At 35.8% G+C, this 25927-nt stretch overlaps 1 protein-coding gene across 1 annotated transcript in view; it reads left to right on the forward strand.

Annotated features, from left to right (window-relative positions):
- The window catches only part of COL5A2 (collagen type V alpha 2 chain), a 141550-nt gene that overhangs the window by 89530 nt on the left and 26093 nt on the right, over positions 1-25927 (forward strand). Inside the window, exons 12-35 of the mRNA XM_028508718.2 lie at positions 411-464; positions 3277-3330; positions 4990-5043; positions 5921-5965; positions 6446-6499; positions 9291-9335; positions 10942-10995; positions 13288-13386; positions 13682-13726; positions 13840-13938; positions 15601-15654; positions 15883-15990; positions 16800-16853; positions 17443-17541; positions 18944-18997; positions 19717-19815; positions 19932-19985; positions 20082-20135; positions 21084-21137; positions 21875-21928; positions 23494-23538; positions 23869-23967; positions 24976-25083; positions 25343-25396. Coding sequence (XP_028364519.1) covers positions 411-464; positions 3277-3330; positions 4990-5043; positions 5921-5965; positions 6446-6499; positions 9291-9335; positions 10942-10995; positions 13288-13386; positions 13682-13726; positions 13840-13938; positions 15601-15654; positions 15883-15990; positions 16800-16853; positions 17443-17541; positions 18944-18997; positions 19717-19815; positions 19932-19985; positions 20082-20135; positions 21084-21137; positions 21875-21928; positions 23494-23538; positions 23869-23967; positions 24976-25083; positions 25343-25396 — 1593 coding nt within the window. The remainder of the gene's footprint in view (positions 1-410; positions 465-3276; positions 3331-4989; positions 5044-5920; positions 5966-6445; positions 6500-9290; positions 9336-10941; positions 10996-13287; positions 13387-13681; positions 13727-13839; positions 13939-15600; positions 15655-15882; positions 15991-16799; positions 16854-17442; positions 17542-18943; positions 18998-19716; positions 19816-19931; positions 19986-20081; positions 20136-21083; positions 21138-21874; positions 21929-23493; positions 23539-23868; positions 23968-24975; positions 25084-25342; positions 25397-25927) is intronic.

Below are 25927 nucleotides of genomic sequence, written 5' to 3' on the forward strand. Positions count from 1 at the left end.
TGATTTATTTAAGCAGATTACATTGAATTAGGGCATAAGGAAAATATCTCAGGCAGTTATTATTTTTTATAACAAGAAAATAAATGGCAAGTAATATTTTAAAAATTATTGTTTAATTCAGTGCCATATGTTGATATAGAATTTTATTCATATGTACATGTGTACAAATGTTGGTGAGCTAAGTCAGGCCAGTATTATTTATACTCATTTCTTCTTGATATATTAATGAAAGCATCATAAACTGACTTGCAAGAATGGGTTGCCTTAAAAAATAGAGCTCAGTGTTTTTATACTGTTCACAGTATTGAACACAGCTTTCTAAAGAAGACTTCTGATCTGCAATGAATTTGTCATTTAGTCTCAGAAGAGAACGTTTTAATCCCTTTGCTTTTTTTTTTTTTCCCATAAAGGGTGAACCTGGTAGAAATGGAAATCCTGGTGAAGTGGGATTCTCAGGATCTCCAGTAAGTTTATATTTATCAATACAATAGTGTGCAATGGACACTACTACCAAGATACAGTGTCTTCTCATGGTGGAACAAGACATCTTGCCAGAATGATAATTCTAATTTCCTGCTTTGCATTGTAGCATATGAAATACCCTTGTAGAACTAGAGGATTTTATGATACTCTAACATGGGTATCTCCAAACTACACATCAGATTTTCAGATAATCACTAGTCTGATGCACTTATATGTTACATCTCAATCCTGTTTATCATTGTCCATCTTTTAATATTTTTGTTTTGTATTGTTCACATGTTGAAAACAACAGCTTGAAAAGGAACAGACTTATTATCTGTTAGGGGCCATAAATTGTGGACAAGATGTCTCTTTGGCTGCTCCTCAAACCCTAATGTTGGCTGAAATTCTTGATTGATGTTCTGGGCCCTAAAACTTATGACAAGATACATTGATTGCCAGCACTCCTAACACAGCTGTTTTCTTCTCCCTTGGATCACTGCAGGGACAGGCCCTGGCAACCCAGCCCAGCAGAGTTTAGGATCTAGCCCTCTTAGCCACCCTCTGACCCACCTTTCTGTTTTCGCTCACATTGTTTTGATAGGCCCTCCCCTAGGATGTGCTACACAAGCAATGGGGAAAATCAGAGAATGATAAGAAAAAAAAATCCTCTAACATTTGTGCTCTTAAAGTTTTTCTTTGTTCAACATCCCCTAAATTGCTTTGGCCTTCTACTTATTATACTTTCTATACTTTCCAAATGTTTTTATCACTGAATGCATCCAACGATACTGAAGTCCTGGCCATTTACTTTCTGAAAATCGATGAAGTCCAATACTGGGATTTTTTAAAACAATGAATGCTGATTTTTCAAGGGAATTTACAGGGCTCTAAGGATTATTGAGTTTCAAATATAAAACCAGTTCCCAGCTCCTTTCTCTCCTTCCTTTCCTCCCCCATCATCCTGGAAAGTCAGTGCAGACAGGGTCATGTGGTTTAGTCATTAGCACAGATGTTTGTGTCAACCAGCCCCCCGTCCCGCTGTACTCCTGCACACTGCAGTGTGGGAGCCTCCACCGGGAGGAAACGTGCCTCACCAGCATGTCCCAGATGTGCTCTGCAAGTGCAGCGCAGCGGTGTGTGATTGGGGTGTGAGGACAGTCTCCGGTCAGCAGAATGAGAAAAGTTTATGAGCGCTAGTACATCTGGTTCATTTTCTTGTTATGGAGCTATGTAATCACACGAGAATTCCCTTGCAGACCACAAAAACTCCTGAGTTAACGAATTATTTGAAATAACATAGCTCAGTAATTCCCCTATAGGCTTAGATGGATGTGTACTGTGTTTCCTGCTCAGGATGGAGGGCAGGAAAATCTCAACAAAGGGGTACATTCCAGTGGAAAAGCTTAAAGGGAGTTTCCGAAAAGAAAGAATTTTTAAATAGGGCTGTGTAAACAGAAGAACTAATGGAATTTTATTTGTTCAGACAGCAATGGTTTGACTGTGATAACACCCCTCCCCCAACAGACTGCAGAAACGTCCTGCAACCAATCACAGAGGAATTACTTTTCGGCTTTTATCATATAAAGTTTATGTATTGAGTTATGTATTCATTAATTTAATTAACAGTTAGTGAAGGCTATAATGCAAACAGATGGATTTTGCTCTCTGTGTAAGATCGTGCTGGTGCAGCGAATTTCCTTAAGAAAGGTTCAGGAAAGTGCTTTGAGTGTTAAAAGAAATATTAAACCATTTCTTAATTCAGATGTTCATTCTGTGATTATTTATTGGATGCCCCCTAGTCAGGAATAAGGCTTAGTGCCAGGGATATGCTGATTAATAATAATAATTGATCATAGTGGAGAACATCAACCTGTGCTGTTGAGTGCTCAGTCTACTGGTGGCAGTGGTAATGGCATTCATTTCAAAACCAAATTTATTACAGGCATTGAAAATAAATGAAAAAGTCACTGGGTCCTTAACTATTTTAAGACGTTATGAAGAAAAACTTTCAAGCATCATTTCATAATAGTCTTTCCATTTGCATTTGATTTTTTGTTTGATTTCTATTTTTTAAATTTTGTATGTTTAGGTAAAGTATGTATACTATTAACAAAATTTTAAAAATTACTGCCAAGAAACCAGCCCATTTTTTCTGTATTTGTCTGTATTTGTTGACTTTCCTTTCTGTTGGATATTTTATTTCCTCAGTTTTTAAACAATTATAAATCTACCAGCTTCTATCTTTTGCCTTTAAATATTTTCTGTTTATTCATTTTAATATAATCTTTCTAATCATATTCTACTGCCAATATTTATAAGTTAAGGGAAAATAAAACACATTGTCTGCTACAAATGCATTTATTCTTTTACCACAAATAAAGCACATTATGAAGGAAGGAAATCATATTTTTCCTTAATTTTTCTCCTGACTCCTTCCTATACATTGACCTAATTGAGTTAGACACTAGTTATGTTGATTCAGGCTTATTTTCTTGTTTTTTGTTTGTTTTATTAATAACATAATGACATTATTTGAAATTTTGAAAGTGTTGTCAAATCAATACCTCGCATTTGTCCCTGTCTCTGTGTAAGTCGTGTTTCCATTTCAACACTGCGCCTTGCTAAGTTTTGCTCACCTAGATGTATTTTGGTAGATAAACACATACTACTCTTTTTTCTTCTCTGCTTTATTGGTTAAAAAATAACAATACTATGTGCCAGATATTTTTTGGGGGGGGGTGTATTTTAAGGAATTTCCTATTCTCATTAATGATTCTGAAATGCCTTATATGTTCTCCCCACCCCCCACAGGGAGCTAGGGGATTTCCTGGAGCTCCTGGTCTTCCAGGCCTGAAGGGTCAACGAGTAAGTGCAATCCTCTGTAATCCTTTTGGATGCTGTGATTTACTGAGCAGTATCTACAGAGCATTACTTTCAGAATCTTTACAATTACATTTGTCAGTCGTCCTAGTGGTGGTGGATGCAGTAGTCATCTGAGGTTACCAAAATGACAATGCTGTTTTACATTTCTTTTGAATTTTGTTTGATTCTATAAAATATATTTTGAGTTCTTATTATACACAGAACACTGTGCTACAAGAGGACACAGTGATCAATAAGAAACATCCGTAGCTTTCAGCTTCAGGCTAGCAAGGGATTTGGTTAAGAAAACAGTCAATTACTACATAGTGGAGTAAGTGACATAACACTAGAGCATGTGCTAGATGGTAGGAGAGCCAGGCCCAGCTAGATTTGGAAGGCTATAGAATGCTTCTATCTTTACATGACTCAAGATCATTAATTTGTAACTACTGGGCTAGCCAAAAATGTTTGTTTAGTTTTTTTCTGTAAAAGACATTTTCATTTTCACCAATAACTTCATTGATTTGTGTATTTTTAATATGTCAGCTATTTCCTGCTATTGGCTTCTAGTGGGTAGAGGCCCGGGGTGCTTCTAAACCTCTTCAATGCACAAGACAGCCCCACAGAAAAGAATTATTTGGTCAAAATGTCAATAGTACCAAAAAACTTTAAAAACCACTTTTGACATGATTGATCAGTCACAGCACCTTCTCCATACACTGCATAAATCATTTTTTTGCTTTTCAGTTGTGTTTTTACATTTCTTAAAATAATAAAGCATGACATGCTGAAAATGTGTATCTTCTTTCCTTTTCAATATTAAAATGACTGCACAAAGATTCACCACTTTTTAAAGTTTTTTAAATGCATGCTGGTATGACAGCTGTCACAATACAATCTTAATTCAAAGCAATTTTGTTAAATTGTTTCAATTCAAAACAATTTTGTTAAATTTTATTAAATTGTTTTGAATAAAGGTAAAGACAACTAAGCACTACTAGAGTCATTATAAGTAAAAAACTAAATGAACTTTTTTGCCAATACAATATTGCATGTTAGGTACATATACAGGGTGGGGACAAAAGTAGGTTACAATTGTGAGTACACAAAACACAGAGCTTATTAATTATTGTATTATTTTCTGTATGAACAACTATAAGCCTACTTTTGCTTTAAACCCTGGATAGAAATTATCTATCTATCTGAAAGCATGGCTAATATTTACTCAGTATATACTGGTTGGCCTCTGTTTTGAGTGGATAAGTTTCTGATTAAAATGCTTGCTACTATACTTACTGTGATAGTTATTAAATATTTTGAAAATCACCCATCTATATAACACATAGTTTGTAAGTATATGAGCTCAATAACTATTTATTTTCTTATAAGTTCTTTATTTATAGCTATAGATTATATTTCTTTGAAGTCAAAAAGTTTGAAAGGTGACAACATTGCCTATTGAAAATATTATTTAAAGGGGGAAACTCCAATTTTCTTTCAATAGATTTTCAGAAATGTTGAGAATTTGGAAACATTTCAAGTAACAGCCTTAAGTTTGAGATCTGTTTTCATAAGTCACTTTCTGTAAGATTATTTCTGGTTCTTTTATGCATCTGAAAATTTAAAAAAACAGTAAAATCAAATTTATATTTTTTTTCTCAGGGACATAAAGGTCTCGAAGGCCCTAAAGGCGAAGTTGGAGCTCCTGGTTCCAAGGTGATTGTGTAGTGCCGCAGTATAACCTCACTGTAGCATTTGGGTGCTCATACTTTTTGTGCCACAAGTTTTTTCAGAACCCCCTTAAATAAGTCTGGAGGAAAGAGGAGTATAAAAAATGAACAGTTAAGTAGATAAATGTAATTTTTCATAGATGAGTTGCAATAGATTTACCAGGATACAAGAAATGACCTAACTTTGCCACCAGGAATGGTCACTGTGGCTCCGAGTTTCTGTCAGCATAGGGTGGTCATCACTGTGTGACACATGGTACTGTGAATCCACCACCTCAAACATAGTCACTCTGTTTTCTTCTTTAAACATATCAGAGAAGATTACATGGTTCGTTACCCCATTATTTACTGTCCTTTTACTTTTGGGGCCTTTTGGCCATTGCTTCTGCCTCCAATTTTTTTATGCTTGTAGAGGGAGAGAAACGATCAAGGAGGTGCAGAGGGCTTTTTACTGGGGAATATCATGAGTTGAGTATATGCAAAAACATTTGGCCTTAAACTTTTTATTTCTAGCCTTCCTATAATAGAGCCTAAAGAAATGTTACAGTCAATTTTAGCTTTGTAAAGTTTTACTTGAGCTAAAGTATTATCAGATATAGACAAATACTTACTTTTTTTATACTAATTAATGTGACTAAGTATGATAGCTCCATCAATGTATCACCAATTTTATTTTAGACTTATTTCTATAGAAACAAAATTTTAATTGCATTTTAGAAAAAGTAACACAATAGACTTTTGAGGTCCTTCATGGGAAGTATGCTTTTCAAATGCTCGTTTTGAAAATACCCACATAGAACAAAATGATGTGCATGTCAATCATAGGTTCCTCATATTGTGATGCGATCTCATTTTTGCTTTAGGGTGAAGCTGGCCCTACTGGTCCAATGGGTGCTATGGGTCCTGTGGTACGTATCAACTTAATTCTTTGTTATTTCTTTGCCTTTTAAATTATATTAAGAGACTGTTTAAATGAAATAAACAAAAAGACATGGAAAACATATTTGCTGGTGAAATAGTTTTGTTTAACCAGCTGACAGGCAAGCACCTTGTAACAACTGCACCCTTCAAATAGAAAATCTTCCTGCATTTCATTACTTTTCTTAACTGTGAGTGCCCTTATTTTTTCCCCTATATACTCAGTGACCAAATCAGGATTCTTTTGGATTCAGCTGATTAAAACTAGATTAAGTGAAATCTACTTAGGTAAGAGGTGGTAGGTTATATGTCTCCACAGGTAGAGTGTTCAAAACCCAATTTGCCCCAAGAAATATGACTACTGGGTGGCCAATTATATTGAGTCTCAGTTGTTTTGAGTAGCATAATCAAACTGCCAGAGGGTTTAAATAATATGCTTCAAGAGGTATTTTTTTCTCTCTTATCTACAGGGCCCACGGGGAATGCCGGGAGAGAGAGGTAGACTTGGACCTCAGGGTGCTCCTGTAAGTATGTGTGTTCTAATTCTCTCAGATGCTGTACTGAATATGCTTTTTAAATGAGAATAATAGTACTGGTTGCCTAATTTTAATTTTTTTATTTTTCTGTGGAAATAAATTTAGGTTTACAGAAAAGTTGCAAAGAGGGGAAAGAGTTCTCGTGTACTCTTCACCTAGCTTCTCTTAATGTTAACATCTTACATAACCACAGAACATCTGTTGTCTGTTTATTTTATTACAGATATTAAGAAAATAATGAAAACATGTAGAATATAATCCAAGGAAAAACATAAACTTTAGAATAGTAGTAACATTATAAAAATAGGTAACATTTATCAAGCACTTATTTTGTTCTAAGCATTCTTCAAATATCTTTATATTTATCATGATCCTAAAAGGTAAGTACTATGAATGCTACCTTTTAAAGATATGAATCTCCTGATCATCTGCCTTTGATCTATTTTAAATGTACAGATTGAGAAATGCCCTTGCTGTCTGTCCATGTACCTCAGTCCTAGGTGGGGGGCATATTCTATTAATTTTCTTCACAATTCTCTGAAGGTCAGGCTAGACTTGGTGATATTTGAGACTTGCAGTTTATTCCATGGCACCCACTTTGTTTTTGACAATTAAGGAGTGCCAAGTGGCCTCTATTATTTTGACTGTCATCCCCACTAGCATTAAAAATCTCAGGTTTATGACACCCCCTGCTATTACCCCACAAATGATAACCTCTTGTGAGCTTCCCAATGGTACCAAAGGCAGGGCACTGTTTTGAGAGAAGTAAGACCCTCTCTAGAAGTTCCTCACTAGACTGTTCCTTATCACTTTGATAAGCAGAGTGTCTTCTCGGCATGTGGAGAATATTGTGGAGTCTAATCAGCTCTTGCCTTATCCAGCTTTACCTAGATCCAATACTAGATGCTCAATCTAGTTTGTTTACTTCTCTGAGCTTTCTTCTTCCATTGGCCTGGCAGTTACGGCATTTCTGACTCACCGAGTGTGGGCCATTGCTCTTTTCGAGTTTCTAAGAACCATCTCCCCTGTTAACATCACCTCTCAGGGTTTTATCAAGGTGTTAAATGTGTCTCATGGAAGAGTGTTCCCATATCATTAAAATTCTCTAACTTTATATTTTGTCCCTCTCGATCCAGTACCTTTAGGACCTAGTCCCATTAATTCTCTCTTGGAACCTGCCTCTACATAGTGTATAGAATGTAGGTCTTTTTGGTGTAGAGTCTCTTCTCTTTTTAATGAGAAATAGCACTTCCTCAACCTCATTATTTTGTAACTTTATGCTAGCTATTGGTCTGGTGGCTGGAGGGGGAGTGGCAGGCAGTGGTGGCAGTGGTGTGTGTTGCCTGGTAAACTAGAGGCTTCTGTATCATCTTTAAGCAAGGAAGAAGTATAATCTGTTAATAGTGGGTATGGGCCATTCTGCAGGCCCATGGGCTTCAGGGTATCTGAGATTTTGAAGTTCTTAAGATATTCCAGTGCCAGAAACCAAGGTCCCATTCCTTCCGATCAAGGACTGTGATCATGGCTGGGAAACTTTACATGTTTTAGAATTCAACCTTCTCAAGAGCTTTTAAACCTTTATCATTAAGTCCTGGGTTGGATCTTCAGCTTTGTCTTCCCTCTGGTTGTAGAAGATTACAATACTTTTAAATGTTGCCAAAGGGCTTTATATTGATATTAATCACCATCAGCCTTTCATTTGCTGGATTCACTCACAAGACCCATGCAATTCCATCAACTTTTTAGCTGCCCTTTCTCCTAAAATGCCCCAAATGCCTGAGTCACTGCACCCATAGTCATTCCCTTGCACTGGTGGCCTATCTCATTTCACTACTGGAGTCAATATTTACTACTACATCACTGCAGCATGCCAGCAGTGAGCCGTGCTCTGTCTCTCACAGTTCATCAGTGAAGAATCCAGATCAACAATTCCATTTTAGGGTCTACCTGCTTATACTGCTTCCTGCACCAAAGGTATTGAAGCCTTAGATCTAGTTTCCCAGAAAATAGCATCGGAGCAGACTCATATGCAAGAAATTTGTTGGGGCGTGCTTTCAGAAACTACACTTGTGAAGAAATGAATAAAAGAACTAGGGTTTGTCAGAGGTAGAAATTAAATGGTGTTACAACTGCAACAGAGACCTCAGCCTCCATGAGTCCTCAGTTCCAGGGGAACTCTGAGGGCTAGTTGATTCTTCAGTTCTTGAATGTGGTCAGTCCTTGTACCACTGCATTGACCATGGAAGGGGCATAACTTTGGGAGAGCTAACATTTTTGTGGGGGCGACTGTGAACCACCAGCTAGTAACTTCCAGCAGTGGTAGAATTATTCCTTCAGTGCTGAAGGGGGAGCTTGGTGACACCCACACCGTTCACTGCTACCTGGTCTCCTTGTGTGTGCAGGTGTGCTTCATTTTATTATTTCCGCAAAGAGTGTATTCCTTCTCTGAGTTTACATGGCTATTAAGAAGAGTGAGGTATTCAAAATTGAATTGTCTTTGAGCTAATTTGTTAGAAGGTGATACATTCAAGTAAAAAAGAAGGATTATAATCTGTTTCATTTCTTTCAATCTTGAATTTTCTTCCTTATTGCTGTAAGGACAGATGTATGTATTTCTACCTTACTAGTGTTGTGTAAATGTGTATTTTTATTTCTATTAACTGGGAAGGTTATTGTTAATCTTGATATTTATTCTTTAATTTGTAACACGGACATTTTTGTAAAGCTAATGAATTATGAGCAAATAGAGTAGAATCTTGTCTCTTTTTCTTCTAATTAGGGACAGCGAGGTGCACATGGTATGCCTGGAAAACCTGGACCAATGGTGAGTTGTACCATTTTCATATTCATTCATTCATGCTTCTATTTTTACATTCATTAACATTTATAGAGCATCTACTGTGTCCACTTGGAATGAAAGATGATGAACACACAGTACTTGTCTTTGAAAATGGACTTATCTATCAAAAAAGAGAGACACAGCAATTAATATTGTAGCTTACTACTATTGCTGACTGTTATAATACAGGATACAGCTTGTGGTTTTGGCGACAGAGAGGAGAAAGTACCTACACCTGTAATCAGAGAAAGATGTCAAAGAAGACTACTTAAAGAGAAGCAACTTTCAAAAGAGGAGTGTATAAAACGAGCAAGACTAGAACATGGTTCATAGGATAGAAAGATGAAAAAACATGAGGAGCTTGGGGAAGTGCTGGGAGGGCAAATTGGATTTGAAATTATTTGCCCTCAGGATATTTTCTCCCTTTTTATTAATAAAAGTATACAAAATAAATATAGTTAAAAAGGGCTTTTTAAAACACAAAACTGATGGAATTAAAATTTATCCTGGTTTTTAAAACAAGAACCAGGATAACCTGGAATGGAATTCCTCTTACACTCCTATCCTTTAAATCCAGCATTTACATCATTGGTTCCAACTCCATGCAGGCCTTTCTAAATGGGGGGCAGTGACAAATATCCATTTCTTTCTTTTTTTAGGTATTTACAGTTTTAATATTTTTATTTTTAAAACGTTTTTGTATTGCTCAATTATAGTTGTCCCCATTTCCCCTCATTATTATCCCCTGCTGTATCCACTCCCCACCTTCCACTTTAAATCCCCCCCACCATTGTCTTTGTCAATGGGTCCTTTATACGTGTTCCTTGACTTGACCCTTCCTCTTCTTTCCGCATTATCCCTCTGGTCACTGTCATTTCTTTGTTTCCATGTGTCTGATTCTACTTTGCTGGCTTGTTTGTTTTGTCAAATATGCATTTCTTATTAGCCTGAAAAAAAATCACTCTAAAATATTTAGATAATTCTTAGGCATCATTTTTATATTATAGTCCCAGATTTTGGTACAAAACACAACTTTTAAAAAACTGTATTAACCCTGGCTGGTGTGGCTCAGTGGATTGAGCACCGAGCCTGCAAATCAAAATGTCGCCAGTTCAATTCCTTATCATGGCACATATCTGGGTTGTGGGCCAGCTCCCCACTAGGGGGTGCATGAGAGGCAACCACACATTGGTGTTTTTCTCACTCTCTTCCTCTCTCCTTTTCCCTCTTTCTAAAAATAAATAAATAAAATCTTTAAAACATCTACATTAATTGGTTAACACAAAGAGAGTACACTTCTCTTTTTTAGGAGCCAATTATTTTAAACAATTTGTGGTTGTTACTGACTTAATCTTCTATGTTAGGACTAGAAATCCTATTATGTTTAGTACCAAAGGACATGTTTTTTAGCAATATTTCATATTAATTTTGGAAGATATTAAATTACATTATTATTTTTGTGATTTTAAATCACTAAGTGGTTATTCTTATTTATGTGTCAAAACCAGAATTTTATCAAAGAATAAAAGATGACTTATTTAGATATTGATTAAAATACATGTCTGATCACTTTTCTGGTTTCTTTTAATAGGGTCCTCTTGGGATACCTGGCTCTTCTGGTTTTCCAGGAAACCCTGGGATGAAGGTAAAATGTTAATATACTTAGCTCTTGAATACATGAATCCCAAAGTGAAGAATGTCATTTCATTTACTGAAGAGTATGGAGATTGCTCTCAACTAAGAAAAGTGTCTAGAGTGTTCTCTATGTCCATTACGGTAGGAAAAAAAAGAAAAGAAAGTGTAAAAATTAGATGACTGTATAATATGTAATTAAAAGGGAATTACTTATAATCATACAAAGTAACATCAAAGAATCTGTTGCTTTAGGACTCTAACAACAGACAGTTGTAACAGCTGCAAGGAATAAGAGCTTATCTGAATTGGAACTCCATTCTTGGATACCGTGCCTGGCAGTAATAAATAGCAGAATGTTCTAAACAATAGGAGGCTGAGATAAATCAGAAGTTGTCACAAAGCTGTTCTCTCACACAATGCTGGCTTTCGCTCCTATCCCACCTCCTCCCCGCACTCCTGACCATGCCTACATCCTGCCTTTCACTCTTGACCATTTAAAGGAATAGTCTGAGAGGCTCTTTGGCACACCATGTGGGAATGAATTAAAGTATTCTGCTGGGATGACTTACATCTGTAGGAGATCACAATTCGTTCTTTCCCTCAATACTTTGGATAATAAATTCAAGGATTACAGTAGGAGATTATTAAGACTAATTAGCTAAATTGGTGAATAAATTCAGAACACTACTTTCAAATTTTAAACAACACAATATATTTGATTACCCTTCACACCCAGTTTCCCACTGGTGATAATTTTCTTCATCTTAAGGAATTTACTCACAAGTTTCTACTGTACAAAAATGACTATGGCCATGGAAGTCACCTCACTTCCCTAAATCTTGTTTTCTCATGGAATTTTGTTGAAGAGCAAGTGAGAAAATCTTTGCAAACCCTTAGCATAGGGCTTGGTGCAGAGGATGCCCTTAAAGTAGGTCATTGCTTCTCGTTAGTTAGTGCTACTGAAATGGGACTTCAACTTGGAAACCAACAAACAAACAAAAGTCTGTACTGGCACTTCAAATACTCTCTGAAGTGTGAGAGTCATCAAGTAAAATTATTCTTCAAATTTTCATGAATACCGTCTTTCATGAAACTCTGTGCCACAGGGATGCGGCTGCTTTGAAATGATGCCCTGAGTCTTTTCACTAACCAGTCCCCTCCTTCACTGAGAGCCCACTCTGAACCTAGGCATGTGGGACCTCCCTCTGTTCCCCTCTGTATCTGTTCTGCTCCCTGAAGTCTTAATCCTATTGTCACTGACTCTGGCTAAGGAGGGCCCAACTTCCCTGTGTACCTTGGTCAAAATATGCAAAGTGCCCTCCCTCTTCTTGTAGGACTGTCCACCCTCAAATTGTGCTCTGGATAAAGAATTAAGGAAAGAAGACTCACTATATTCAGGATTGTAACTTGGCAGAAAGTGATTTCTACTCCTACTCTGTCTAGTTAAGACTTCACTAGCAATCACAGTTTATATAGCCGTTCACTGGGTACTTCCCTTTCTTCCTGGGTTTTCCTAGTACTGGCTGTTGGCTACTGGAAACTGCTTAACAAAGTTGAACATCTAGCAAAAGTTTCTCTCAGAAACTGTTTCCCTATCCAACACTGTCCCCAGAATAAAATTCCTGGGTTTTTGGTTTTAACAGGATTCTAATATACCTGTAAGGTTCTTCCATGGTCTCTGGCTCTTTGGGTGAAGAATAAACTTCCACATCCAATTCTTTGCATTTTATTGAAGGGTACTAGGAACTGAATAGAGATTTTATATGTTTTGTTGATACTAATGAGCTCCCTAAGGCTTAGAATTTTAGTTTTAAAATTTCACGTCCAGGTCCCTCTAGGGTTTAGACATACAAAGGTACGTAATATGTTGGATAAAATATAGAAACCCAGTTAAATTTGAATTTCAGTTAAATGAAGAATGAATTTAAGTATAAATATATCCCAAATATTTCATGGGACAAACTTATACTAAAATTAGTTGTTTATTTGAATTAAAACTTAACTACACATCCTGTATTTCACTATATCTGGACCACACTCTGGGGCAGAAATAAGGAGAGCTATCAGTTGCCTTGACTGCTTTGCTCTGCTCTTAATAATGAGGCAAACATCATTATACCTGAAGGGGTAGAAGGATGAGTCCATTCCTGGGTTGGGAACATATCCCCCGGAAACCAACGTGTGATCTTGACTCCCTTAAATGTTTGGGTGTAAAATGTAAAATTCCAAATAAGTAATCCACTTTGGATCATATCATGTTTATATTTTTATCAAATTAACATTTCCCTTTGCACCCTTTTAGGGAGAAGCAGGTCCCACTGGGGCACGAGGTCCTGAAGGTCCTCAGGGACAAAGAGGTGAAACTGGGCCACCAGGTCCAGTTGGTTCTCAAGGTCTTCCTGTAAGTTCCTAGAGCTGAACATGTTTTATAAATCAGAACAAAGGCTATCTTTTTACTACATCCAGTTTGATTTCTGAATGAGTGTTTACAACTCCTGAGAAACCACATTTCCCTTGAAAACTCTTCATATTTTGACTATTTTATGGAAAACATCATAAAAGTGACTTTTTATGATATAATGGTAGTCAGGTTTTTTTGTAATTTTTTCCTGCCTCCTTTTTGAAGATGGGTAGGCATCTGAGGATACTACCCTAGATATGGCTTAATATTGTATAAACTTTCATGTACCTTTTAGGGTGCTGTGGGAACTGATGGTACACCTGGTGCCAAAGGCCCAACGGTAAGCAACTGCATTTATGCTACATCAAGTTTAAATAAACACAGTGCTTTGGACGTTGGCTGTAGATTTGTAACTAGGTCTCTGCTCATCATGTCACTCTTGCATTCTGATAGGGCTCTGTGGGTGCCTCTGGTCCTCCGGGCTTGGCAGGGCCCCCTGGATCGCAAGGACCTCAGGGTAGCACTGGACCTCCAGGAATTCGAGGCCAACCGGTAATGTTAAAACAACTCTTATCCATTAGTGTAATCAAACTGAGACCACCAAGAGAAATAACTTTTAATGAGATATAGATAATGTGACTTATCTGAAGAAGGCAAATGGAGATAGGATTCTTTGTAAAGTAAAAGCAAATGTTAGCATACAGTTTTGATGTTTAAATTCGTAATGGAACATTATTTCATTATGCTGAATTTTAGTGCTCTTTCATTTAAAATAAGGCCATAACTGCATGGTCCACCTCATAGAATTTTATGAGTAGTTGAATAATAAACATTATAAAAGCATTAGCAAGCCATCATGGGGAAATGTGAAGGTTTAATGGGAATTTATAACGATGTCTTGGCTAAAAATGGATTCAACAAACTTATTTCTTGAGAGTTATTCCTTTTGAAATTTTTATTTATTTTTATTGAATTTATTGGGTGACATTGGTTAATATAGGTTTCAGGTGTACAATTCTGTAACACATCAACTGTATATTGTGTTGTGTGTTCTTCACCCCAAATCAAGTCTCATATCATCATTTATCCCCTCTATAACCTCTTCAACCCCCTCCCCCCCACTCTTCTTTCACCATGAAGTTCACCTCTGGTAATCACCACGCTGTTGTCTGTGTCTATGAGGTTTTTATTTTTTTTCTTCTTGATTGTTTTACCTTTTTCACCCAGCCCTGCAACGCCTACCCCTCTGACAGCTGTCAGTCTGTTCTCTGTATCTATGAGTCTGTTTCTGTTTTGTTTGTTGGTTTATTTTGTTCATTAGATTCCATATATAAGTGAAATCATATGGTACTTGATGAGAGATTTCAACATACTATTCATATTTAATGAGTTTCCATATTTTGTAGAAATTATTTCTAGGACAAATATTGTGATGAACCCATAAGAAATAAACAGATTGAAAACTTGTGTTTACATATGTTTCAGTTTGATATATAAAAATTAAAACCTTTTTAGTACTACTTAAAACAAATATTTTGGATTCTGTTCCAAGTAATTTGCTTGTGCTGATAAGTCCTTTTTAAGTGCTGGTGACAGATTTATTAAAACATGAGTGTTGCTGATATTTTACATTTTGTTTTATCATGTTCACAATTTAGCAATCTGGTTCCTACAACACAAACTGTAATTGGTATTCAAAGACACACATACATAAAACTCTGAACAAAACAAAACCCTAAAACCCTTTGGAGTCAAAGATGAAGTGCCTTATTTGAAGTTGTCAAACTCTCAATAGATAGAACAAAATTATAAAATTATTTTGATCTGGGTAAATAAGTCTATTTCCTAAAGTAAACCCTAAGTAGGTTTTCTATAGAAGTTGTCTTTGTTTAGCTCTGATTTTGAATAATAACTAAATTAGAATAATAACTAAAAATTGTAATTATTTTAGTATGCATGATAAAAATCAATATTTAAAAAATTGCTCAAAGACCAATGTAAAATAAATAAACTGCTACCAAATTATATTGAATTTTACAAAAATTCATGTACATTCTGTAAGATTTTCAAAATTTAAAAATGATTATATATGCTACTTATTTAATACTTATTCAGCACCAGAAAATTTTCAAAGCCCATTTATTAAAGTTAATTAAAGTAGGCTGGACTGGCTAAAAATCCTGCTCCTTACAACTAAAGATATTTTTATTTCAGGGTGACCCAGGAGTGCCAGGATTCAAAGGAGAAGCTGGCCCCAAAGGGGAACCAGTAAGTCTTCATTCTTTTATGACAAGGAGAACATATATATTGTCTAGAAGTGGACAGCCTAAAACACTTTTGTTTAAAATAATAACTATGAGAATGATAATCCCTGTGTATGGGAATAACTTAACTAACATAAGTTAAGATTTATGACTGACTTTATTAAATGAATTTTTTGCTGTAGCTCTTTTGTCTAATGGCTTTTTCTGGCAACCGTCCTTCTGTTTTAAATAGGGGCCACATGGTGTTCAAGGTCCAATAGGCCCACCTGGTGAAGAAGGCAAAAGAGGTCCCCGAGGTGATCCAGGAACAGTTGGTCCTCCTGGCCCAATGGGAGAAAGGGTAAAATTTGAATAATAAAATAAATTCTTATAGTTCTGGGGGAATAAGTTCTGGGATAGTAAAGAAAGCAAGAACAATTTAAGAGAAATGCTTGTGGCTACAGTGCACAGTTCAGTATGGTAATTTGTGAATTAAAGGAGCCAACTCTTCATTGTTCATTCATTCACTTAGCTAATGAATTCAACTAATAATGAGTGAACAGCTGTGTGATGCTAAATTATTATATTGGTGCTTGGGATAAATCAGTGAACAGGAAAACTGGGGTCCCAGCCCTCAAATGCACTTAGAAAATAACAGGGTGATATGGCAGAGAGTAACTTCAAGTACATGACTGTGATGGGACATTAGATTAGGTGGTTAGTGATTTCAAAGTTCATGAGAGGTTGCTGTGATCAGAATATAATGAAAACAAGCCTGAAAGGGGTAACCACAATATCACCTTACATTTGTATGAAACTTCAGAGAATTCAAAGGGCTTCGCATATAAGACTATACTTTATATCTGACATTTTGATTGTGGCAGATGATGCCATTTTTTGCCTCATATCTATATATCAGTGTATGTATGATTTTACAGTGAATTGTTAGAATATTTCTTGATTTGAATAACTTTTTGGCTCAGTACTTATATATTATTTAAAATTTAAGATTTCTTCTGTATAGTCAGGTTTTTTCTATGCTTATCTCTTGCCATGTTGGCTTGATCACAGCTTCTAAAACCCTATAGTACTAAAAATAAAAATTATCCACTCATTATAAGTTAAAAAAGAACAGAACAACTATTAAGAATCAAATTTGGTCATTTGTAGGGTGCTCCTGGCAATCGTGGTTTTCCGGGCTCTGATGGTTTACCTGGACCAAAGGTGAGGTTATTTCATCAACATTGACACTCACAATGCTCCAAAGGATGCCATCGTCCAGCATGGTGATTTAGCCTTGGTCTATGTGGGTCCAGATCCAGAAAAGAGTTGGACACAGAGGTCAGGCCTAATGCCAAACCCCTCTTGTGCAATTTCTGCATTGTAGAGATCTGCAGGGTGGAGGGTGAAGATGGTCGGAGGTGCATGGGAGTTTGTTTTCGGACTTGCCAGGGAAATTCCTGAGAAGAAAAGGTCACAGACCTTTCCTTTAGCTGATGTGTAATTTTTCCCTTACCTTGAAATTTAGGCTCTTTCAAAAGTCTGTGTTTTTTTTCCTTATCTAAATAACTGGAGTGAGTCTCTAAACACAACTTTCACTAGATAATGGTTAAAAAACCCACCATTCTATAAGGAATCCAAATTACAATAAAATGTGAAGTGACATTGTTTATAAAGAAGTCTTAGTAACTACTTTGATAAAGTATTTGTATGTTATATTAATACTTTGATTTGTAAAACAAGAATTTTATATATGCTTACTTTTGTTTCCCTATACTCTTTTTCCGATGTGTTCTGCTTTGCTTTGGAACAGGGCGCTCAAGGGGAGAGGGGTCCTGTAGGCTCTTCGGGACCTAAAGGAGGCCAGGGGGACCCAGGACGTCCTGGTGAACCAGGCCTTCCAGGTGCTCGGGTAAGAACACAGCCTGAGAATTCACTGAGAGTGATTTTTCTTATATTTTTTTTATGTTTTTAAAAAGGTTTTGTTTATTTATTTTTAGAGAGGGGAAGGGAGGGAGAAAGAGAGAGAGAGAAACATCGATGTGTAGTTGCCTCTCATGTGGCCCCCACTGGGGACGTGGCCTGCAACCCAGGCATGTGCCCTGACTGGGAATCAAACCTGTGATGCTTTTGTTCACAGCCTACGCTCAATCCACTGAGCTATGCCAGCCAGGGTGATCTTTCTTATAGTTTTAAATTTATTTTTTTTATTTAGCTCATTTTAATACCATGGAACATTTCTTTGTTTTTATGGCTTTAACCTGATTCATTATTTTTTAAATATTGTTTTGTTATTTTTATCATATATAGAAAACTCAGTAACTTCTGGCCTTCCTTTTTCAAAGGGGTATATATTGATAATTTTACCACTTTACATGAAAAAAATACTGTTTGTCAATTTTTATCATTGTTTACTTGACAATAAACAACTCGTCTGACTTTTTTGACTGGGAGAATTTCTGATAAATTTCATTTTAACAAAATACTATTTGAAATATTATTTCAACTTTGGAATTGCTCTTGTATTCAAAGGTCAACAAGGCCTCTTAGAGAGAAAGGAATTATGCAAAGAATTGTGTGAAAAGATACTTTTGGCTCAATGTAAATTCTTATCTTGAACCTAGATTTAGATCTATGAATAAAAGTCTACTATAGCCCTTTCTCCTTCTACATGAGAAACTGGCATTGGGTTCATCTTTGCTTATATATTCTTACATATTCTTCCCTGAGATACTTGAGAAAGGCGGAATGCTCAGTGACCAGTCAACAGTGCTTATAGTAAAAAAAATGATTCTCAGTGTCGGACTGCATTTGGCCTCGAGGGGCTATGAATAAATTAAACAAATATGGTGGGAGCATAGCTTCAGCTTTTCTGATTTTGGGTGACATACCTGCACATTTTTCTTGCTGGGACCAGTATACTATGTCGGAGATGCTGTTACAAATAGTGGTTACATGAGATTTCTAAGCCAGGGTAGCTCCTGCACCCGCCATGTAGACTCATTCCCTCACATCTGGCCTGTCCACTGCAGGAGGCTTAGAGGATGCCCCTGGATATTGTGCTCTTAGGACCCCTCCTGAAGAACAATCCCACCTAATGCTGCCCTCTTGGCCTGCTGTGTTGTCTGCCCTTTGTCCTGAAATCTGCTGGGTGAGGCCCATGATGGTCCTGTGAGTCTGTCTAAAGGAAGCTAAGCCTACTGAGAGTGGGAATTGCAAAGTGGAACTGGATCCCATAAATGCAATGATATTTTTACTCTTTAGCATCTTCAGTTGTATATTGGCTGCAAACTGACAATTACTTTAATTTTCAGGGTCTGACAGGAAATCCTGGTGTGCAAGGTCCTGAAGGAAAACTTGGACCATTGGTAAGCAATTTAAAACAACATCCACAACCATTAATTTTTCTTAATAGATTAGTAACTTATTTGAGGTTACTATTTTTGATCATGTGGATGCTGATCATGTTTATATGTTTAAAAGGCCCTGTGCCCTGGAAGCAAATAGTTAGGATCTGCATAATTTCAAACTGACCAAAACTTAATCACATTTTATTGAAATAAATGTTTGGGATTAAAATTGCTTCCCTGACATCAATGAAAAAGTTGGAATGATGTATTTTTAATAATGTTGGAATCTGTCTCATAAGAAACATTCTTATTTCTTGATGTTGCTTCCAATTTGATACATTTAAGAGAAAAGTAGGTATGAATTTTGACAGCTTATATATTCTGGTCTCTTCTCTTATACCACAAAAGTGAAATACAAGTCCTGAGCTTTTATTACCGCAAACCAAAGTAAATGAAAGAAGGGAACAAAGTTTCCTCTATTTATATGAAAGTATGCAGAGACAGAGACATGAAGATGAGGCCTGTGTATAGAATAAGAATACAATCTCTGTTCTAAATAGTCAAAATACTTTAGCAGCTTTTTTCAATACACAACTGTTCTATAGTAATTCACTAAGATAAAATATATCAGATAACATATAGAAGTTTTATTGTAAGCAAAGGCAAGTAACAATTTGGATAATGTGATATTTAGAGAGAACTTACATACAGCTGACATCACTCCTGTCAATTTGCAGGGCGCTCCAGGGGAGGATGGCCGACCAGGTCCTCCAGGCTCCATAGGAATCAGAGGGCAGCCTGGGAGTATGGGTCTGCCAGGCCCCAAAGGTAGCAGTGTGAGTACAATGTATGATATGTTTGTCATCTCATCATCTTTCCCACCTGTTTCCCACCTAGAACAGCCATGTTTTTAACAAATGTATTGAAATTTAAATTTGTTTTACTTTTTAAGGGTGATCCTGGAAAACCTGGAGAGGCAGGAAATGCTGGTGTTCCTGGACAGAGGGTAACAATATACATTTTTTGCTAAAGAAAAAAATATGAAATTATCCAAATTCTCATGGTCTCCATCTCACCAATTATCTCTGTGTGATAATATTAGGGAGCTCCTGGAAAAGATGGTGAAGTTGGCCCTTCTGGTCCTGTGGGCCCCCCGGTATGTGATCTTTTAGCAAAAATACACTCATATTGCAGTTTTCATTGATGTTTGTCCAAGACTTTACTTATGATGAATTTTGGGGGATGTCAATAAGAAGTGCAGATTGAAGAATTTCAGTTACATCTTTTCTTTTGATTCTTGTGCTGGCCTGTTCTGCCTTTTATAAATAGAATGATTGGTCTCTTCATTTTAAACCATTCACAGAAATATTTCAAATATTCACAGGAAAAGCTATATAATCATCTTTATATATTACTGTTAGAAAATATGTCAACTAAGGAAAATAGTGTTTGATGAACATTTAATACTGTATTTTATTTAAAACAAAAATATTCAGTAATATCTATGTTATTCTAATAATGTGTCTTATAAACATTAACTTAAACTAGTTTTTATTGAAGGGATAAGAAGGAATAATATTCTTTGAGGTATAGTTTGATCCTAGCCTAGGATTTTCAAATTAAATGTTTATCAGAATATTTTGGCATTTTATTTGTTTAAAATGCCAATTGTGTTAAAATGTTAGCTTTGTTTTCTTTAGTTATTCTAGTTTTGAAGGTTTGATTATTAATTTTATGACAAATAAACTTCAGGGAAAATATTATTGTTTTAGATTAGATGTATGAAAGTAATGAGTTTTTCCATCTCTAATTTATCTAGTTTCCCTATGATTTTATGGTTGGCTCCAGACATTTTATGTTTGGATCAAAAAATAAACACTTGTCATCAGTCTCTGCTGGCTTTAGATGTTTTCTCACTAGAAGGGACTTCAAACAAGACCATTGGATGACTTTTAATACTAGTTTATTATCTGGATAAAGTAGAAAACATGTGATTAGAAGAAATACAAAGAAATAGAAGTACTTCCAGTGGTTCACATAAACAGGCAGCAAGTGCAGAGATCTGGCTGCTGATTTTCATGGTTTTCTTTCTTTCGTGGCTTAGGGTCTAGCCGGGGAGAGAGGAGAGCAGGGCCCCCCAGGCCCCACGGGCTTCCAGGTACGCATGGATTCAGGTGTTCACGTCTCCTTCCACTGACTTCACTGCTTTTGTGAAATGCAAAGAGATGACAAAATGATGTGAAATTTGACAATTTTCCAAGTCTTCCCTCTTTGAGTAAATAAGGTAGACATTTGAATAAAATCAAACATTTTTGTTCAAAGAGAAAGAATAGATTTCACCCCCAAAAAACTGATTGAAACCCAAAGCTATTAACAAATTAAAAATTACAAAATGTTCTTCATAGCTCAACAAAGTTTATTTCATTGTTTTAAGGCTTATCTAATTTTATTAGCACAGTACCTAAAGGATTTTCTTAAATAAAATTTTATGATTTATCTAAATCATATATTGATATGTAGACTATCTAACAGCATGGCTAATCATAATTTGGGGGAAAAACTGTTAAGACTGACATCCATTAGTAATCTAGTAGCCTAATACATTGTTTCCAGAGCCATTCAAATCTACAGATATGAAAAACTACCTGTTATGTTCTTTGTTTTGTTTTTGCTAAATGTGTGTGAATGAAGATCTCAGCCTGTAACCTAGCTTCCATGTTATGTTAGAAGATGGAGGTTTCTCAGTCTGTTTTGCTTAACTTGTGTTTGAACAATACCTTTTGCTTGACGATATAGTCATGAAGGCTTTATGAATTGTAAAACAAAAACTGTTAACACTGGTGGCCTATTCAGCTTTTACAGAGTCACAGTTTTATTTTCTTCCCTTTGTTTTAGGGGCTTCCTGGTCCTCCCGGGCCTCCTGGGGAAGGTGGAAAGCCAGGTGATCAGGTAAACTTTTAAATAAAAATAACAGAATTATTAAAAAATCACTAGTTCACAATATCACTTATGCATGAGGCTCTGTTTTGGTTTATTTTACATATATTATCTCTTTCAATCCTCAAAACAATCCTGTGTACTAGGTACTCCTATTATACCCATTTTACAGATGAGGAAAAAAAGAAGCACATAGATGTTAGGTCACATAGCTCATATGATTTGAACCTAGATCAAATGCTTCTAAAGGCTTAATCACTAAATATATCTTTAATTGGGCTATAGAATTTTACTGGAAGCTTTGTAAACTGTTATGAACAGACACTATTTTATTTTTATCATTTTATACCCACATAGATTATTTCATTTATTTTTTTCTGAGTCATGCATTCATTAAGCTATTCAATTAATATCTGCTGAGAGCTGTGCACTTAGCTCTGCTTAGCCTTGGCCTTAACCAATTGAACAAGACAGACATGGAACTTGCCCTGACATTATATTATAGCAAGAGACAGAGAGTGCAGGAAGACAGTTACAATAGTCCTAAATGCTATGGCAGGAGAGGCACTGGGTACAGAAACACAGAAGAGCAACCAGTTCATATTTGGGGGATTAGGAAAAGTTTCCTGGACAAAGTTAATAACTTTTATGAGATCTGAAGAATGAATGATGGGAAGTGGGGAGGAGGAAAGGTAAAGACATGCACTAGGAAATGGAACTGCAAGTGCAAAGACTTGCTGATCAAATGAAGGCAGAGAGAAAAAATCTGTAAGTCGGGAATGTGGAGTACAATTCAAGGGTGGAAGTGAGGCTGTAGAGGTGAATCAGGAGTCAGATTATGGAAAGTCTTAGTCTGAGTCCTATTTGTTTTTATTATTAGAGTAATGGGAAGCTAATGGATGGTTTTTAAGTAGGGATAATACTATTAGATTTGAGTTTTAGGAAGATCACACATCAATGAAGAGAATAATTTCAAGGGATAAGACCAGAGGCCTACTTGATACAGTGATTATGGTATATCTTTATCAAAGGAAGAAATTTTAAGTGACAAACTTTTCTTTAGTTAAGAACAAACTTTTCATATAGCCACACTGTACTACTTTTAACCCACAATTACTAGTAGAGTGTGTTTTTCATATTATATGTTTAAGAAATATTTACTAAATTGTGTTGAATTTGTTCTATTCAAAAGATCAGCACTTCATTGCTTTTAATTTCACTTTCCTATATTGAAATATTTTTTATATTTAATTAGGAAGCACAGGCTTTTAGTATATATTTTTAATCTCTAAAAAACTAATGTATTATCTTTATGAGATAACATTTTGCATGTTCTCATTGCCAAAAATCAGTATTCAGTTATAAATGTTTACTGGAAAAATATTTTCATCTAACATATGTGATATCTTCTTATTTATAAAAGTGTACACATTTTTCTGTTTTTAAGAGTTTGGGCCTAGTCAGACATCAAGTAGTACATTAAAAGAAATTGGGTGTATGATCTAGAAATGTTTCTAATAAATATATAAAATTTAGCTCAAAGCTTTTCTTCCAATTTTTTAAAATTTACTTTACAGGGAGTTCCTGGAGATCCTGGAGCAGTTGGCCCATTGGGACCTAGAGTAAGTATTTTCTCTTTTATGATTAATTCTGCTTCCATTGGCTTCAGTTTAAAAAAGCACCTTTTATCTTAAACTGGGCTGTATTAGCATTAAAATTCTTCTACTTGATGAAAATCAATCTTATGAGAAATATTTTGTGCCGTAAAACTAGTATATTTTTACATCAAGTTTATTTCTTATCACTAAATTGAAAAATTGAGCCTCAATAGTTAGTTGTTCATTTCTAAATGTTTCCCCAGCAGAAGTCATGTTTCTCAGATTTTCAGGAACATTTTTAACCCATTTTGAGGTTAAGCACTGAGATTGTCTGACATCCCGATGTTGTGCTAGGGAGAACGAGGAAATCCCGGGGAAAGAGGAGAACCAGGAATAACCGGACTCCCCGGTGAGAAGGGAATCGCTGGAGGACATGGCCCAGATGGTCCGAAAGTAAGTGCCGTTGTGAGCTCATTGTGTAAAACATTCTAAAATTACTGCTCAATAAGCACATGATGGTACTAGGATTTATTTCTTTTGTTTTTCCAAGTTATTTAATTACATAATTTTCTTCTTCAACAAATATGTAATGAGCACCTAAGTGCCTACCAGGCTTTTTCTAGTCATTAGAGTCAGCTAAAAAGGAGTCTCATTTTTGTGATGGGATTTATGGCTTAGTATGCATAGTGATACATTCTCATATACAAACCTATTTCTAATATTTATTTATATAAATTTGATTAATGACCTCCATTATAAGCAAAAATGATAAACAGAAAATTGCTTAATTTATTAGGAGGTATTTTTAATCGAATGTTCTATTTTCTTCTTTCGAGTTCCACAATTCTGCTTACAAAATATATGAAAGTGTATTGTTTTTGAAATCCAAAAATACAATACATCATAAGGCAAAAATCAGTACTATTTATTTTTGGGTGCCATTTTAACATTAGTAGAAGACTATTCAATTTCAGTGCAAACATTTGAAATAGAACTTCTCATGACTATGCAACATTAGATCCTTATCATCTTTAAGGTCCCAGGGTGATTGCCTAAGATCTGCTTCCATTTAATACACTGACTGAGCCTGAAATCCAGCTTAATGTCATGGGTTTATTACAAAGAGAATGAAATACTCTCTAAAATGTAATGTCTTCTTTCTTTAGCAGAATCACATGATGTTACCTCCCCAAAGGAAGCTCTGTCATTTTTATTTGAATTGGTATTTAACTTTTCCAAACAGAAAAGCTGAAAACATAAATGAGCAATCAAAATTGTAGGTCTGATATTTTTTAATAAGCTCAGAGGCATTTTTTTTCAAATGCAAAATATAAGCACTTGATTAAACCATATGAAATCTTTAAGATTCTATAATTTTGACCTACCAAAGTAGTAATTCCATGTGGTTCATGGTTCAACTTGAATATTTAAGTGATCTTACTTATTGTTGGTTCATTTTAGGGAAGTCCAGGACCAACAGGGACCCCTGGAGATACAGGCCCACCAGGCCTTCAAGGTATGCCAGGAGAAAGAGGAATTGCAGGAACCCCTGGCCCCAAGGGTGACAGAGTAAGTCTGTGTTTTTTTTTAGTTAATTCATTTAGATTGTTAGTGATTTCCTCGGCAGGCTTTTACTTCTACCCTCCTGAGTCAAAAGTCACTCGTTTTCTTAATATATATTTATTGAGAGAATATACAGTGCCAGGCATTGTTTTAGGCTCAACAGGATAAAACCATGAACATAGGGGATAAGTCTCAACTCATGAAGCTTCCATGGAAGCATGGGGAAGACAACAAAATGAATAAATGGTGTTTTGTGTTTTCCCAGGGCGGCATAGGAGAGAAAGGTGCTGAAGGCACCGCTGGAAATGATGGAGCAAGAGTAAGTGAAATCATTCTTTTTTCCCTGGGCCAAGAATCAGCATTTCATTATCATATGAATTTGCTTGAACTCTTCAAAATAAAGTTTGAATTGTTACTATGGTGGTCAGGACTTGGAGAATCATAAAATCTGAGATTTGATGTTGATCAACCATAGGTATTCATTTTGCTTACCTTGAATTAGGGCAGCCCCAAAATAAAGACATTGTTGAGACACCTGAGAGAGATCACTCCATTAAGTGGTGGTGCCCTCTTTATATTTCTCTATTCTCTTTTTATTTCATATGCAATGTTCATTTTTATTAAAATGATGACTTAATGAGCTGTTCTAGACCTAGTCCCTGTTCAGGCAAGTAGAATTTTGTAGAGTAGTCAAAGTTGTGATACATCTCAATATACTGGATGTTAAGGGTGAGAAAACGACTGCATGATGAATCATGATTAATGCTTTCACCGGTAAAGAGGCCGAATAAGGGAAAAGTAAAGAAGGATGGTTGATCCCAAGCATTGTTTCATGTTATATCAGAAATTG

The sequence above is a fragment of the Phyllostomus discolor genome, chromosome 4 (assembly GCF_004126475.2).
Source record: "Phyllostomus discolor isolate MPI-MPIP mPhyDis1 chromosome 4, mPhyDis1.pri.v3, whole genome shotgun sequence".
Taxonomy (NCBI): domain Eukaryota; kingdom Metazoa; phylum Chordata; class Mammalia; order Chiroptera; family Phyllostomidae; genus Phyllostomus; species Phyllostomus discolor.